General features: G+C 34.1%; 2 protein-coding genes across 3 annotated transcripts; one reads left to right on the top strand and one right to left on the bottom strand.

Moving 5' to 3' along the window:
- The first annotated feature begins 913 nt into the window (after positions 1-913).
- Positions 914-11,496, top strand: LOC108468485 (formin-like protein 14). 2 transcript variants are annotated; one of them, XM_053031822.1, is made up of 18 exons: positions 914-1,147; positions 1,458-1,532; positions 1,630-2,333; positions 2,422-2,643; positions 2,855-4,497; positions 4,866-4,992; positions 5,964-6,035; positions 7,186-7,284; positions 8,035-8,076; positions 8,159-8,239; positions 8,320-8,370; positions 8,487-8,568; positions 8,653-8,747; positions 9,237-9,308; positions 9,401-9,517; positions 10,492-10,560; positions 10,649-10,715; positions 10,806-11,496. In XM_053031822.1, the coding sequence occupies exons 2-18, from the start codon at positions 1,460-1,462 to the stop codon at positions 11,018-11,020; spliced, it is 3,831 nt and encodes a 1,276-aa protein (XP_052887782.1). In that variant the 5' UTR covers positions 914-1,147; positions 1,458-1,459; the 3' UTR covers positions 11,021-11,496. The 2 variants fall into 2 exon arrangements, with proteins under 2 accessions (XP_052887782.1, XP_052887783.1); XM_053031823.1 differs by having other exon boundaries at positions 920-1,147; positions 1,363-1,532.
- Positions 11,497-12,057: 561 nt separating this feature from the next.
- LOC108469629 (nascent polypeptide-associated complex subunit beta-like) lies at positions 12,058-14,378 on the bottom strand. Its single transcript, XM_017770572.2, has 6 exons — positions 14,231-14,378; positions 13,572-13,639; positions 13,241-13,389; positions 13,096-13,152; positions 12,973-13,011; positions 12,058-12,426 (listed from the first exon to the last, which is right to left on the bottom strand). The coding sequence occupies exons 2-6, from the start codon at positions 13,637-13,639 to the stop codon at positions 12,245-12,247; spliced, it is 495 nt and encodes a 164-aa protein (XP_017626061.1). The 5' UTR covers positions 14,231-14,378; the 3' UTR covers positions 12,058-12,244.
- Positions 14,379-17,257: the final 2,879 nt, after the last annotated feature.

Genomic DNA, 17,257 nt, shown 5'->3' on the forward strand with positions numbered 1-17,257 from the left:
TTAATTCATGCATTACACAACAAAGAAAACTAAATGTTATTTAATTTCCAAATATTTCAAAAACAACTTTACCAAAATAAATTATCACCAATTTTGTAAAATTTATAAATTCCTTTTCAACCTCAAAGGTTTTTTTTTCAAAATTTAAATTATTAAGCAGATAAAGTGTTTATCTAAAACATTTATTTTATTTTTATTTTTAGTCCCTATGCTGTTATCAACATTGGGATTTAATCTTTTGTTTGACTTTAACAGCTTTTATCCTCCTATTATGATTTAATCCAAATTATTAGCATTGTTAAATAGTAACTTTTGTTTGAAAAATATTAAATAATACCTTTAAATGACCCGATGCATAATTTAAAAAAAAACACCCAAATCATTGAAATAGATTTTCTAAAATCATTTTATATTTTTTACATTATATTTATTAAATTTAAAATTTAATTCATATATTTTTTATAATCATAGACACAACTCAAAATTCAAAATCGTAAAAATTGTGAACATAATAAATAAAGTGGTATTTAGTTCCTAAATTTGACAATTTTTTCAATTTAATCATTAATTTTTTAAACATTAATCTTATAATTTGACAACTTTTTCAATTTCATCATTGTATTTTAATTTAGTTAAGATATGATAAGGTGGCACTATTATCATCACTTTTCTTAAAATTAAAATTTTCTTTATACTTTTGTATTTTTAGATTATATATATTTCAAAATCTCAGGTTATGACATGACATAATCTCGTAGTGTCATTTTATTATACCTTAACATAATTCAATTTTAAGGATTAAATTGAAAAAAAATCAAAATTTTGGGACCAGTGTGGACAAAAGATCCAGGGCCCAAGTTGAGAAAACGTCAAGTCCAGGGACTAAATACCGCTTTATCCAAAGAAAAACCGTAAAGAAACATGGTGCAAAAGTTTGCGTCATGCCCAAATCTAGGGGATGAGGAAAGGGTAAATACGTAATTACATGGCCGTTAAATTAATAAGAAAAAAAGAAGAAAACCCAAATATTTGAAGTTCAAAATGGAAGAACGCTCTGTAAGATTTGAAAATTAAAAACCAGTAGAACCATAGAGTTGGAGCTTGTTTTCACCAATCTTAAAAGCTTATGCATTTCTTTTAATCACAGGTAAGTAATTTTAATCCTTAACCTCAACTATTTTTTTCTTGTATTATGTGTTTTTTTAAGGAATAAATGGTTCGCTTTATTTCAAATCGAAGTCATTGAGCGTGGCTCTGCTGTTTATAAATTTCGTTTCTAGTTGAATTGCTTTAAATAATTGCATATTTCTTCTTTTTTGTTTTTATTTTGCTGCCGTTGATTTTTCTCTGTAAAATTGCAAGCACGTGGCAACAAATTGGAACAGTTTCGCGGGTTCTTGTTCTTATTGTTGTTTGTGAGGGTGTTTTTAGCTCATTGGGTGAAATTGTATTGGCAGAGATGACACTTCTTAGTAGGTTTTTTTATAGAAGACCCCCGGATGGGTTGCTTGAATTTGTTGAGAGAGTATACGGTATGTGCTAAAAAAATTCTTTAACCTCAGCTTGTTTGATTTGGAGTCTCTTTGTGTATTTTTTATTGTTAAGTGAATTTGATCTAAATTAATGCAGTTTTCGATTCCTGCTTCTCCACTGAAGCCTTGCCTGATGGTATGTACCAAGTATACCTACACGAGATTGTGACTGAGTTACATGAAGAGTTCCCGGAGTCATCTTTTGTGGCTTTCAATTTTCGCGAAGGTGAAAAACCAAGTGATTTCGCGGAAATTTTATGTCAATACGATGTTACTGTATTGGACTATCCACGACAATATGAGGGTTGTCCCCTGCTCCCATTGTCTCTAATTCAGCATTTTCTTCGTGTTTGTGAAAGTTGGCTTTCACTTGGGAATCATCAAAATGTCGTTCTTCTACATTGTGAAAGAGGGGGGTGGCCACTTTTGGCATTTCTGCTAGCTAGTTTCTTGATTTTTAAAAAACTGCACAGTGGAGAGCGCAAGACCCTTGAAATTGTTCATCGAGAGGCTCCCAAGGGTTTCTTGCAGCTCCTTTCACCTTTAAATCCCTTCCCTTCTCAGCTTCGCTACCTTCAGTATGTAGCTCGAAGGAATATAGCTCCTGAATGGCCTCCTCCTGAGCGTGCTCTTTCTTTAGATTGTATCATTCTTCGAGCCATTCCGAGCTTTGATGCCCAAAATGGATGTAGGCCAATTATTCGCATTTTTGGTAGGAACCTTCATAACAGAGATGGCTTGTCCACGCAGATGCTGTTCTCCATGTCCAAGAAAAGGAAGATGCTTCGACATTATCGTCAGGTAAAAGTCCCCCCTCCCCAAATTTTTTGTATTAATTTTTGTGTTCCGTGTTAACTTCTGAAAAATGACTTTTTTTTCCTTGTTGCAGGCAGACTGTGATGTGATTAAAATTGACATCCAGTGTTCAGTGCAAGGAGATGTTGTATTGGAGTGTGTCCATTTGGATTTGGATCCTGAAAGGGAAGTTATGATGTTTCGCATAATGTTCAACACTGCATTTATTCGATCCAACATATTGATGCTGAACTCTGAGAACTTGGACATTCTTTGGGACTCAAAGGAGCGGTTTCCAAAAGGATTCCGAGCAGAGGTAAATATCTTTTTGAGCCTCTTTTAGGATTTGGATGCATCATGAGAAGGAAGAGCAAAGGCCAACCGCGATAAGCAATTCACTTTCTTAGCCACTAACCTCCTACCATATTTTTCCAAAACCTAAGGTGTTATTAGTTTTAGTCATGAACTCATGATTCTTTAGTTTCTTCAACATTTGTATCTCTAATTCAATAAACTTCTAAATTCAGGTTTTGTTTGGGAAGGTTGAAAATTCCACCCCACCTAAGGCTCCTATAACAGTTTTGAATGGTGAGGAGAAAGGGGGATTACCTATTGAAGCTTTTTCTCGTGTTCAAGAACTCTTTAGTGGTGTTGAGTGGGTTGATAACAGTGATGATGCTGCTTTGTGGCTACTTAAACAACTTTCTGTCTTGAGTGATGTAAAAGAATTGTCCAGATTGCAGAACAAAGGAAATTTATATGCATCTCCTGTTGATTCTGAGGAGGAAAACAATGCATCTAGCACTGCTGATAGTTCAGATGAAGCATTTGACGTGATCAATAAGCCTTTGGGGGATCCAGCAAGATTTCTGCCACCAGACATTGTTGATAAAGTTCCCTTACATTCAGAAAGTGATAGTTTACAAGATTTAGATCATGCATCAGTTGAAGCTGTTCAGGTAGTGTCATGTTCTGGAATGCCATCTCATTCATCTCCACTGGAATCTTCAGCACCTGTTGTACCCACACCACTAGCACCACCTCCGATACCTAGTAAAAGTCTTTCTTCAGGATTTGCACCTCCTGGACCACGACCACCACCACCACCACCACCTCCTCCTCCTCTACATCTACCTTCATCTGTTAACATCATTACATCGAAGCCATCTGCACCCCCACCTCCACCCCCACCCCCTCCTCTTCCTGGTTTCTCCGAAAGGAATCCTGCAATATCTTTGCCTGCCACTACCAAAAGAGGTCCTCCACCACCTGCACCACCTCCACCTCATAGTTTTTCTGGTAGAGCCTTTTCAACATCACCTGAATCTACAAACAATGATCCACCTCCACCTCCTCCTCCTCCTCCTCCTCCCCCACCCCCTTTCAACTCCTCTCAATTGCCATCTCCACCCCTACCCCCACCCTTGCATCCACCATCCTTCAGCAGCAAATCTAAAATGCAAGAGCCAAACCAACCACCACCACCTCCGCCACCACCTCCAATGGTTGTCTCTACTACTAGTTCCTCTCACAAGGGATCTGCTCCATCTGTCCGATGCCATAATACTAATGTCCCTCCCCCGCCTCCACCTCCGCCAATTGCAGGACTTGCAAGGCCAGGTTCTATTCCTCCTCCACCCCCTCCACCAAAAGCTCCTCCAGTGCCCCCTCCACCCCCTCCACCAAAAGCTCCTCCAGCGCCCCCTCCACCAAAAGCTCCTCCAGCGCCCCCTCCACCAAAAGCTCCTCCAGCACCCCCTCCACCGAAAGCTCCTGCTGCACCCCCTCCTCCTCCACCTCCACCGAAAGGTTCCACGGTGCCCCCTCCACCCCCTCCACCAAAAGGTCCTTCTGTGCCCCCTCCACCTCCTCCACCAAAAGGTCCTGCTGTGCCTCCTCCACCCCCTGCACCAAAAGCTCCTGCTGTGCCTCCTCCCCCACCAGGTGCACGGCTGCCAGGTGCAAAGGTTTCCAGTGTGCCTCCACCACCACCTGCATCAAGTGGTAGGGGAAAAGCTTTGGGACAGACTGGTCATGGAAGAGGCCGCGGCATTGGCGTGAGTAACACCCCTAAGAAAAACTCGTTGAAGCCGTTACATTGGGTCAAAGTCACTCGAGCAATGCAAGGGAGTTTATGGGCTGATTCTCAAAAGCAGGATAATCAATCAAGGTGCATGCATATATAACTTGTATATCAGTACCAAATTGTTTCATAGGTTCTTATAATTGCCAAAAGTTTTTATTGATGCTAGATTGCACAATATGTGCTGGAATGTGGATAAAACATTTTATAGTAGTTGCATTTTGTTGGACATTCACTTGAATGTTTTTGAAAAAGCGCTTTGTCATGTTACATGTCCATTTACTTTCTATCTTGTTATGTGATAAAGAGAGAAAAAGGAAGCATAAATTCTTGGTCAATCTGTCCTTTTTCTGTTTCCCCTTTTATTTATCTGTAGTTTTACTTGGATTGCTTTTTCCTCTAATATGGGAAGATGATTACTTTCTAACCCTATAGATCAATTTCTTTTGGTGTAGGGCCCCTGAGATTGATATGTCTGAACTTGAAAGTTTATTCTCAGCTGCCTCTGCTTCAGACGGCAGTAGTGCTAAACTTGGAGGCCGACGAGGTTCTAACATCAATAAACCTGAGAAAGTGCAATTAGTAAGAAATTTTCTTTCTTCTAACTCCTTTTATGTATGAAATGAAGGATATTTAATCAAATATATGTTAACTTTGGCTTAATATTTTTACAAAACATGCATTATATAAGGAAAAACACAGTTTAAGTGATCCTAATTGGCTTGATTAAAATATGAAAGAAAATAAATAAGGAACATGATATGGGGTTTCTTTTCCTGAATAATGAGCTTAGTCAGACTTTGTAATTGGTTACATAGTTTCTCCAATTTTAAGTTTACTGTCCTTTAAGTAATTGCCTTGTCAACTATATACAGAATACAACTATGTATTAAGCATTAAGAGAATTTCAATGGCCTTTAATTTGTGGTTCCTCTAGTTAAATGGCACCATCATGGCAAATAATCATTAAGCTTTTAGCATACAAATATTAGAAGTGATTGATTCTGTTGTGGCTGCTGCTCTAGTTGTACCATCATTGTCATGCTTCCCTTTATCTTCACTACATCTTTGTTATTGATTTTTATGTCTGCAGCATGAATGACATGTTGGTTTAGTTACATGACTGTATGAGTCATCAGGGTAGAGTATCATTGTTGCGTACTATTTTTTTTTTTTTAAAACTATACTTGCTACCATAGCTGTGCAATGCCGTCCTATTCTAAAATCAGAAAGAAGGTCCTTTTGCTGCAAATTACATATTTTACAACCTTAAGAAAATACTATAATAGGAGTTCCAAACACCATTTATTTGTCTATATTACAGCTACTCTTTTATGACGAATATTTAAGTTTGTAAAGATCCTCTGCTGCTAATGATGGATGATTTTATCCTTAATCAACTTTGAACTTGACCATCTACTGCAGATTCATGAAGTGCCACATGTAGCCATCTAATTCCTTCTTTCATCATATAATTTCTTTTATATGCATTTTAAGGACATTAAGTTTCTTTACCCTTATTTTGTGTGTTTGGTGCTTGTATTATATCTCAGGTTGAGTTGCGCAGAGCATATAATTGTGAAATAATGCTCACAAAAATAAAAATCCCTCTGCCCGATATGATTGTAAGTTTTTTAGCTTACCCTGCTAAATGTTATAAGTGTGCTAAATTGTTATCTTTTTCTTTTATTTTATTTTAGTTTTTAATTGAAATGGTGTTGGAATATTGGAGATTTAACCCCTCCCCCTGTCCCTTGCCCTTTAAATTGTCTTTTTTTATTTTATTTTTTTATATTACTTCTAATATATCCCTATCTGATGTCTTCTATTTGATTTTTTCCCGCATGTAATATTCCATGGTAATACTATCTTAGTTTCTGATAGGTTAAGTTCTGTGCATAAAGCTTTTGCTGGCAACCAGATTCCTGGGAGCCGGAATCTTTGTTTATGCAGCATATTCTATAATTTGATATCAAAATTGGTAACCCGCAGCAGCAATTATGAATTTTAAATTTATTAATCCTCAAGCTTCTTATTGGTCACCTAGAGCTCATGATCTTTTTGTTGGAGTTCTATCTGCTGAAGGGCATTGGGTTAGGGTTCCATCAATATAACGTGATTCTTTAGGGAAACATGTTAGAGCTATGTTAGGGATGTTTAGTAATGTTGAAAGGTGAATTCTTTTGCCTGGGGGGTAAAAACGTATTTGGTATAATAGATTTAAGTGATATAGTTTATATTAATTTGGATTTCTTAGTTTGTTTACAATGTACTACTAATACCAACTTTCGAAGCTTCATTGTTTATCCTGTAGCTGTTAAAATAGATGGTATATCTATATTGTAGTGAACTCACTACAACTGTTGATTAGGTAAATTGGATAGATTTGAAATGTTTATTATGGAATGCTTTTATAGTTGAGGGTAAAGTTGAATTTTGTTTGTTTTACTTGGACCTTTTTGCTATCTCCATGGGAGGAATGAATGACAGTTGGCTTTGCTGGATCTGGGATATATCATAAATAAACTATTTGTTCTTTTTCTGTGGCCCAGATTATATTGCTTTGTAGTTTTTCATTTCCATTTTAACCACAACCAAAGTTTGATACTGAAATTTCTGTTCCTCCGTAACACTTAAATTCATTCTCTCTGTTGGTTCTTTCTTTTGCCTTGCCAAGTTGGGTCAAACTTTTGCTACAATATTCTCAATTTCCATTTTTGCTTTTACTTCTAAAGTTGAGTCGGTCATTCTAAATATAGTGCCCTCTATTTTCAGAATGCTGTACTAGCATTGGATTCTTCAGCTCTTGATATTGATCAGGTGGAGAATCTGATTAAATTTTGTCCCACTAAGGAAGATATGGAATTGCTAAAGGTAATTCATATATACTATTCAACATTTTGGTTGCATATATTTTTAAATGCTACATTTTCCAGTTTGTTTACTGTGCTCTTTAAATGATACTGTAGATTTTTAGAGAACTCATTACATATCATCACCTAAGAAATAGCATGTTATCTTTTATACGATAAAAATATTTGACTTGGAAAGTCGCATATCAACGTGACAGTTGTATTGCCACCAATCTCTTATGAGTTACAGGCAGTAGACCACTTCATGGAAATTTTAAAACTGCCTTTTGTTGTTTTTTGTTCGAACTCCTGACTGAACCTGAACCTTTTCAGTTCTAGGAGGACCATTTAAACATCTGGATATTTTTCTTATTAGTTATGAGTAAGGCTACATTCCGAACTAATTGCAACCACTGTAAGGAATCAGTTGTAGGTTGATTTTGACCCCATGCCAGAAAAAGGAAAGACCACTATTTCATTTTAACTTAAGTTCTGGTCTGAGTGAGGGAAAGGGAAGGGAGAAGGAAGAGAGGAGTGGTGCCTTCTCCCAGCTTTGGAAATAATTTAACACGAGAGAGGGATTTTTGGTTTACCCATTCAGAACCCTTGAAGTCTGAAGCCATCCTTTTCTTTAAATTCCTTAAATTGGGACCTTTGGGGGGAAAGGATTCCTCTTTACAACTTCTATTAGATAGCCCTTATTTGAACATTTTCTTTAACTTACAAGGATGTAATTGTAAAAAAAAAAGTTTGCTACTTTTGTGTTTGGTAGAATTATACAGGTGACAAGGCAATGCTTGGAAAGTGTGAACAGGTGTGTTCCATTTTCTCTCTTTTAAGACATCCGATCCCTTAATTTGATCAGTTGTTAATATTATAATTGATAAATCTTTCAGTTTTTCCTAGAGTTGATGAAGGTTCCACGAGTAGAATCAAAATTGCGAGTATTTGCATTTAGAATCACCTTTTCCTCTCAGGTATTGTCCGGATAATTTGTATATTCGATATTTTATTCTGGGATTTATCATTAATCTATATTCCCTTTCATCTGTTTCAGGTGGATGACTTAAGGTCTAACCTGAGCATTATTAATAATGCGACCAGAGAGGTACTGCTATACCTATACTGAATCTCAAATGGATGCTGCATAATTGCTCATTTTGCATGCTAAATGTCTAGCATGTTCTTTTTCCTGCATCTAAAATGTCAGAAACTTATTTTCAGGTAAAAGAATCTGCAAAATTGCGTCAGATAATGCAGACAATTCTCACATTGGGAAATGCTTTGAATCAAGGCACTGCACGAGGTACTACCCAGCTGGTCTATACTTAGGATTTTTGACCATTTTTTTAATGACGCCACTTCATCTTGTTTTTGCTTTTATTCCCAGGATCTGCGGTGGGATTCAAATTGGATAGCCTCCTTAAATTATCTGATACGCGTGCAAGAAACAACAAAATGACTTTAATGCATTATCTATGCAAGGTAGGACATTGAAAGTTAGACTTCTATACTTGCACTGGAAATTCGGAATAAGGTTTATTATTAAGGTTATGGGGGGTGGGGCCAATGATGCTGTAATTTTGTGCCCTTAAAATGGTATTTGTGTGACATAGGGAAAGTCTTCTAATACTGTGGTACTCTCATGTAGTCTTTGAGGAGAGAAGCTAGATGCTCTTTATTACTAGTATATGTGCCTGGGGTATGGGATGGTAAATCTTGACTATAAATAATCTTTTGCATGTAACTTGTTTTAAAAGGAAAAAGCTATTGGGTTATTGCTTTTTCCTCTGATTCAAGTATGTTTGAAACCTCACTCTAACCAAATTTACCTTCTTGCCCCACATGAATGTTTCATTTTAGGCAAAAAACAATTTGCACTCTGTTAATTCTTTTGGCATGCTCTACTCAGATTTCTTAAGTCACATGGTTTTTTTTTGTTTTATTTATTTTTTCACTTATTGCATGTGTTAGCTTCTATCGGAGAAAATGCCAGAGTTGCTGGATTTTGATAAAGATCTTGTTCATTTAGAAGCTGCTTCTAAGGTATGTTTTATATGGTTATAGTTTATTGGATTCTTTTCTTCTTAAAGTTGTTAATTTCTTTTATCCACTTGATTTTCATATCATGTGGCTAGATTCAATTGAAAAATCTTGCTGAAGAAATGCAAGCTGTGAGTAAGGGTCTTGAAAAGGTTGAGCAAGAACTCTCCGCTTCAGATAATGATGGTGATATCTCTTTGGGCTTTCAGAAGGTGAGGAAGAACAATTATTATTGCTTAACAAAGAATCTACTCCATTTTGTCACTTCCCACCCTATTTGCTTGCATACAAAAATTACCTTGCTCACTTTTTCCTGTCATCATAGATATTCGGATTTGGCATGATGTTGATTTGCTAGTGAAGGAAACAAACTCTTCTGAATTTTCACAAACCCTTAGGGTGTGCTGGGTTGGGTGGAAAAGTGAACGATGGAAGGAGGGAGTGGAAAGAAAATAAATTTTGAATATGCTTGGTAGGGAAGAAACGTGAGGAAAGAAAATAGGAGAGATGGTCATTTTCTGTCCTAATGCATAAAAACCATTCTTTCCAAATTGGAATGATGAGAGGAGAGAAAATGAGAGAGAGATGTATTAGTTCAAAATTATGCATTTTTCAAATGTTCTATTTTCTTTCCTTCCATTTTTCAACTCTACCAAGCAGTGGATGGAAAAAAATTACTTTTTCTTGAATTTCCATCTTTCCTACCAAGCACACACCTACTGAAAGAAAAATACCCATTCAATTTTCCATCTTTCCAACTTTCTTTTCACTCTGCCAAGCAAAGCCGTATTATTATCACCTTTCATCATTTATAGAATTTTTTTCCTCTTTAAAGATTGACCAAAAACATCTTTTCTTTATTGTGGTTTTAGGTTTTAGGAATTAGAGTTTTCTTTTCAAGAATCAATTAGATACTATCTTCTTCAGAAATTGTTGGCATGATTTTATGTTTGTTTTCATTCAATCGCGCTGTTCATTGTGATCTATGTGCTGCAGTTTAGTCATTTGGAAGAAAATGACCATATGGTGAATACTTTGAGATGCTTATAAATAATTAAGACCACTGACACCATTTCTATAGTGATCTCCATTGTCCGAATGTTTGTATGATATCTTTTTCCTGGAAATCACTGGAATTTTCTTTGAGCATGTACAATTAGTGTTTAATAGAAGTTGTCGGTTCTAGGTGTTGAAGAATTTCCTTGATACAGCTGAAGCTGAAGTGAGGTCACTTATCTCCTTGTATTCTGAAGTGGTAAGTACTTTCCCGATTTGCAGTTGCTCGAAGGATATTTTAAACTTGCTGTGCATTGCAGTTTAGTCTGAAGTTGTATGTCTTGCAGGGAAGAAGTGCGGATTCATTATCCCAATACTTCGGAGAGGATCCTGCACGATGTCCTTTTGAACAAGGTTTTCCATCTTTAACAATTATTGTTCATATCGAAAACCTACCTTTCAAACAAACGCCTGACTGGTTGAGTTTGTTCCTTGTTGCTGCAGTGACTCAGATATTGGTTGTTTTCGTTAAGATGTTTAAAAAGTCGCGAGAGGAGAATGAGAAGCTGGCTGATGCTGAGAAAAAGAAATTGGAGAAGGAAGCCATCAAAGAACGAGCAGCAGCAAATGTAACTGTAAAGAAGGATGGGACCGATACGAATGAGCCGAACCTTACTTCTCATATCCTGAATTCTCACCTTCTGAAACACGCTCCCTAATAGTAATGAAGCTTTTGCAATCAAGCAACAATGGAAGCTGCATATTTGACTTGCAGCTGACAAGGACACAGTTGAAAGCTTTGAATACCACATTCAGCAAATAAGCTTTGATATTTTGGTGGGTCGAGATGGGCGGGCGTGTGAGCCGGGTCATTCTTGAATAGAAAAAAAAATTATTTGCCCAACTTGACCAGCAAAAAATCCTTTTTTACAATTTCAAATGTATTAATATTTTTTTGATATTAATATTTGAAGCGCTTAGAGCTTTTTTGTAATTGATTGAAGTGTTTTTGCATCAAAAGCTGTTTTGAAAATGCAAAAACTCTTTTAGTTTCAACTTGTAAAAGATTAAAATTTTAGGGATTTGTCAATTTCTCTTGAGATCAGACTGTAAATTTGCTTTCCCACGAAAAGCATATTGTAAAATTTTCAAAATTCATACATGGTGAAGGTACAAAAGATTCAATGTTTTCAGAGCCATGGTTTACCATTACAATTTGATTTCTTTTTTCTAGATTACCTATAATTTTTCGTTCGGATTCATACCCTTTTAATTGGTACAAAGTAGTGACTTATTCTTCTTAAAAATAGTCTGAATTCAAATCTTAGTTACAAAAATATATATATGGTAACCAAATGAGGAGTTAAATTCTTTAATCATTCAAACTCCTTAAAATTTAAGTGTTCCATCAATTTTTTATTTAGGGAGGGAGGTGGCAAGAAGTTAATAAAACACAAATTTAATATCCAATTGTGACTTCATCTATGACTCAATCCACGTATTTTCATGTTCTTTTTCTATATATGTTAAGCAATCATAGGTTAATTGGATAAGAGGCAACCTTACCAGCAATATTATCTGGCCAAACTCAACATACCCTAACAATGTTCTCCACTAGCAGTGCTCCTAATTACGGTGCTTTTAGTGACAAAACTCCCTAATATAAGCTTTAATTGGGCAAAATAAAAATGATACTACAAAGCCAAATGCAACTTTCTTAGCTGCATAGATTAGCATTTCAAGACAACTATTGGTCTTTGGGAAAATGCATCTCTAATCCATTGGCAATAATAATAGGAATTCTAGAAGGCTTACTCTGAACCAAACCATTAAGAGTACATGGTAGAGCAAACAAAAACCACAAATAGAGAAAATTTGGAAAAAGAAACAAATAGTTAAATTCATCAAAAACATATAACAAAATAAAATTAAAGATAAAAACTCTATTTAGCAGCTTGGCCTTCTGCTGCAGCTTCAAAGGTCTCGCCAGGTACAAGATCTGGTACCTCCTCATCGTCCTCTTCCTGAGTAGTGGCTGCACCGGTACCGTCACCAGCACCGGCAGCAGGTGCCTGCTTCTGGAATTGCTCTGCCAATTTCCTCAAGTTGTCCAAGTTATCAGGTCCTATAAGTTTTAGAATAAGAGTCAAAAAGACGGCCAATATCGATGTCAAAACATGAAAGACAGAATTTGGGGTGTAATCAAGCTGAGCAAGCCCCAATACTGCCAAGCTTGAGCTCAAGCTCCACTCGAAATTTGAAGCTTGATACTCAGCTCAAGCTCGATTGAACATCTGTTTTTAAGATCGAGCTTGGCTCGAGATATGTTTGAGCTACTCAAGTTCAAGCTTGATTAAGCTCATTTACCATTTTTTGTACTCAAACTCAAGCTCAGCTCAATAATTAAGCTTAGTGTTAATAATATGTATTAAGGGTAATAACATAATTTAATAATATAAAAATATGAAACACTCATTAAGGCTTGCGAGCCATTCGATTCAAGTATTCCTAAGCTTGAATTCGGCTCAATTGATAGCACGAGCAGCCCACGCTCGGCTTGATAATTACCAAATCGAGTTTGAATTTTTTTTGCTGAACTTGAGTAGTTTGCGAACACCAATGTCTCATTTACATTCCAAAAACAGAACTACTCAGGGTCAAGTGTACATACCCAACTGGTTGATGATTCCGGGGAGAATATCTTGCAATTCTGGAATAGGCGAAAAACATGAATGTCAGATCAACAAAGGTAAAAATCAACTATGGGAAGCTTTCAATGTTAAGAGGTGCATACTCTTTGTTTGAGGAGAACCGCTTACAACCCAGGTGTTGGCAGCAATAGATGCTTGAACTGAAATACAGACCATCATATACGTTAGTTAATTTTACAAAACCTATGAGAAAATTGCACAGTCCACTTCGATAAAAGACATATCTACCTTTGGGATTAATAAACTGGATAACAACATCGTCCTTGAAGATGTTGACTTCCTCGATTGCGGGAATAGCATTGACTCCTATTCTCTTGAGGGTGCTTTGTAACCGTTTGTCGTCTGTGGTAGTTGTCTTGTGGACAGCCTTCTTCTTTCTATTAAACACAAGTTCCAATAACAAGATAATGATTAGTATACAAATTACAAAGAGGCATCAAAATTCAAGCACCTATTACTCCTAATAACTGCAACAATTACATCCTATATTCAGAGATGATAAAGCAAAAAACATAATATAGCTGGTATATCCAAGGAATTTTCAAACCATGAACATTACCTTCTCATGCTACCCTTCCCGCCGGTGCGGACTGCACCGGCCATTTTCATGAGCCTCTCCTTGTTCATCTGCCCAAAGAAGCAAACAACAAATAAATAAATAAAAGTATGATAAATCAAGACCCAAGATACACACAATAAAAACAAAGAGAATATTGAGGTAATAAGCTTATCAAAAGCACTAAAGCAAACAAATCAAACACAATACATATGAAGCATGTGAAACAATCAAGCACTATATAATATACAAGGAAATCTAGGGAAAACATAAGAGAAATTAACGCCTAGCTCACACTTTATCAACCCACCAGAGAAAAAAAAATTAGAACAATATATAAAAATATCAATGACCCTAATTTAGTTATTGTAATTGTATTCAAGTGTTAAACCCTAAAGCATAAACTAGGCTAAAAATCTAACCTTTGGCAGCTGAAAGGAATTTTAAAGATAAGCTTCTTCTTTTTTTTAAGACAATAATTCCCCCCAAAATTTATAAACAAAAGGGTCACTTAAAACCCTAAATCAAAACAATCTAAAGATAAAACAAATCAACCGTTGAAATTAAAATAGCAAAAATGAAATAAATTTAAGTTCTTTATTTTTTTTTCAAAACGTATATGCCGAATGATAAGAAGAAACAGAGAATTAAGAAATTGAAACCTTTACAGTAGGGAGTACTAAAAAGGATATGCCGCAACTTCGACTGCAACTAGGAAAGATAGGGTCACAAAATAAGGGGTTTTTTTTTTTTATATAACCCAGTGAGCAGGCACAAGCTCTTTATGCCTTTAGGGTTTTATCTACGCCGTTGGATTTTTAGTATTTTCATTCTGACGGCTTTGAAGCCATCAGGTCCATGTTTGTCTTTGTACATGCCCTTTTTTTTCCTTCAATTTTATTTTGGGTTAATTGAACCAATTGTTTCACCCGCTCTTAGTTTAATCGGTTAAATAGATTTGATTATCAGTATAATAATAATTAAAAAATAATTTAATCAATTATTTACTGGTTTTGAATGGTTTGCTAAATAACCAATTCAACCTATTTATCCAAACCAACCATGGTTATTCGAATCAGACTGATTAGGGTATTAATTCAGATAAAGACATTAGACTAGTTGATCTAAGAATCAGTACGGACCAATTGAATCGAGCAAAAAATCAGTTTGAACTAGACAATTAAACCATATTTTTTATTTTATAAAAAAATTTATTTTTATTTAATCAAACCAAATAAACTAATCAAATCGATTGAACCAATGAACTAGTAGCTTGACTGATTCAACCACTGATCAGATTTTGGAAACCTTGGCAATAGTATATTGATCAGTTTCTAGTTCAACCAACTAGTTTGGTCCTACTCCAATAACTTTAATTCATGCATAACTTCGAAATGTTTTAAATTAAATCCCTAAAATATTATTATCGTATCAACAAGTCATTCTATTAGCTTAATTATTAGCTTGGGAGTTAAAACTACCTTAAATTTGATATCAAATATATTTAAAGTATGTGAATAAAAATATTTAAATGTGCATTTATCTCATAAATAGCTTAGGTCTAACATGTTCAAAATGAAAATTATTGCTCTTGAATCTAACGAAACTATCTATTTTTCAATATATCAAATTTAAATTGTTCATGCTTAAATGTCATCTTATATATGATTAGGGTTAAATAAGAAAAATAAAAATCGATCCAAATCAAAGTGTTTGAAAAGTTAATAGAATACAAATAAAATAAAATAAAAGACAATTAACCGAACCAATTTGAATTCCATTTTAATTTAATTTATTAGTAAATTATTTTTATCATATAAAACAAATATTTAAAATAATGAGAGTAGCTTAAAAATATTTAAAATATTTTTTAAAATACCATTTGCAAAGACTTATTTGAAAAAACTTGAAACTTTGTTAAATAATATTCAAAAATCATAAGATCAAATTCATTTTTGTCAAAATTAGTTCAAAAACTCAAACATATCACTATAAAAATATAAAATAAAAATGAGTCAAACTAAAGCAAACCAAAATCACCTCTAGATATGATGCCTAGTATATTTAAAATAAATGGATAAAAATTTAAACATGTATATATCTAATGTATGGATTGTTTGAATTTAACATGTTAAAAAGTAATGCTCCAAAAATTTAAAGGTATCGTATTTTTTTAAACATGTTGTATCTAAGTCATCTATGCATTATTTTAAAATTTAATCCAAATATTTTAAATATATTTCAGTTTATACTAGTTTATTACCTATCGATGCACAAGTTGACCTTGTATCATAATTTTTTTAAAATATAAAATTTTGAGAAGTCTTTGAAGTGTATCCTTGAGGACGCTAACTTAATCTCTTGACAGTGGAAAGTATTGTAAGGGTTTTGCCCCCTCCGCAGAAGGCTATGTACGATTCACAGAGGGGACCCTTGACTGTACATGGATGTACAACCTCCCATCAATAAGCTTAAAATCTTATTAATTATAAAAAGTATTATTTATATTGCTATTTAAATATTTGATTAAGTTCATATTACTTTTAATCGATTCTAACTTAATTAAAATAATTATAATTTTTATAATTAAAGTATATTATTGTGAAAGTATCTTTAATACCTTGATGTTAATTAAGTTAATACTCAACCGATTAAAAATAAATAAAATTATATTAAATATACTTTTTACCAAATCAAATTTTTTTAACAATCTTATTATAGTTTTGATTATATCTACTCTTTTTGACACAATGTCTAAAACTGCCAATAGCCCCTCTCAAATCCATAAATAGAAAGATAATGCACTTCAACGTACTTAGAACCCAATTTTTTTGCATTGACAACAATGCTCATACCAATCGAGTTAAGACTCAATCGGCTTACCAAATCAAATTTATAAATAACAAAGTTAAATCATATATATTTTTGGTAGCAAATCATCCTATAATTGGAGCAAATGATCCTAAGGGTCCACCATTAAGCTAGGGTTGGGGTTATAAAAGATGGAAAAATAATTGCATGAAAATGTGATTCCACATCATTCTTATAATATTCTAATAAGAGAATGATAAATCAGATTTTTCCTCCTAATTTTTAGTATTTTTAGTTGGATTTGAATTTTTGTAAGAGGAGAAAAAATATGATCTATCATTCTCCCATTGGAAAGAGATAAATATGACGTGAAATCACATTTTCATACAATTTCTTCTCGTAAAAAGACCATAATAAATTAGATTTTAAATTTGCAATGTGTTTTGATTTTTTTTGGATAAAAGTGTTATTTAAAAGGGATAAATATTAAAATTATACATGAACTTTGATTTAATGTACAATGTCATATATGAATTTTGATTTTGTGTGACTTTATACATAAATTTTTATTTGATTAGATTTTCATAAATTACATTGATATATTGCATAAACACAAAATTATATTAATCCGAATTAAAAATAAATGTATGTTTTATTTCTCTTATTATGTGTACAATTGAATCAAAACAAAAATTTCATATATATATATGAACCACAATTCAAGTTTCATGTATATAATTACACCAAATCATAATTTATGTATCAAATTGCACATTAAAATAAAGTTCATATATAAATTTGATATTTATCCATTAAAAAAAACAAAACTTTGTTATAAGGGTGAGTATTCGATTGATTCGAGTAGAATCAAGTCAATA

Source organism: Gossypium arboreum, chromosome 8, assembly GCF_025698485.1.
Source record: "Gossypium arboreum isolate Shixiya-1 chromosome 8, ASM2569848v2, whole genome shotgun sequence".
Taxonomy (NCBI): domain Eukaryota; kingdom Viridiplantae; phylum Streptophyta; class Magnoliopsida; order Malvales; family Malvaceae; genus Gossypium; species Gossypium arboreum.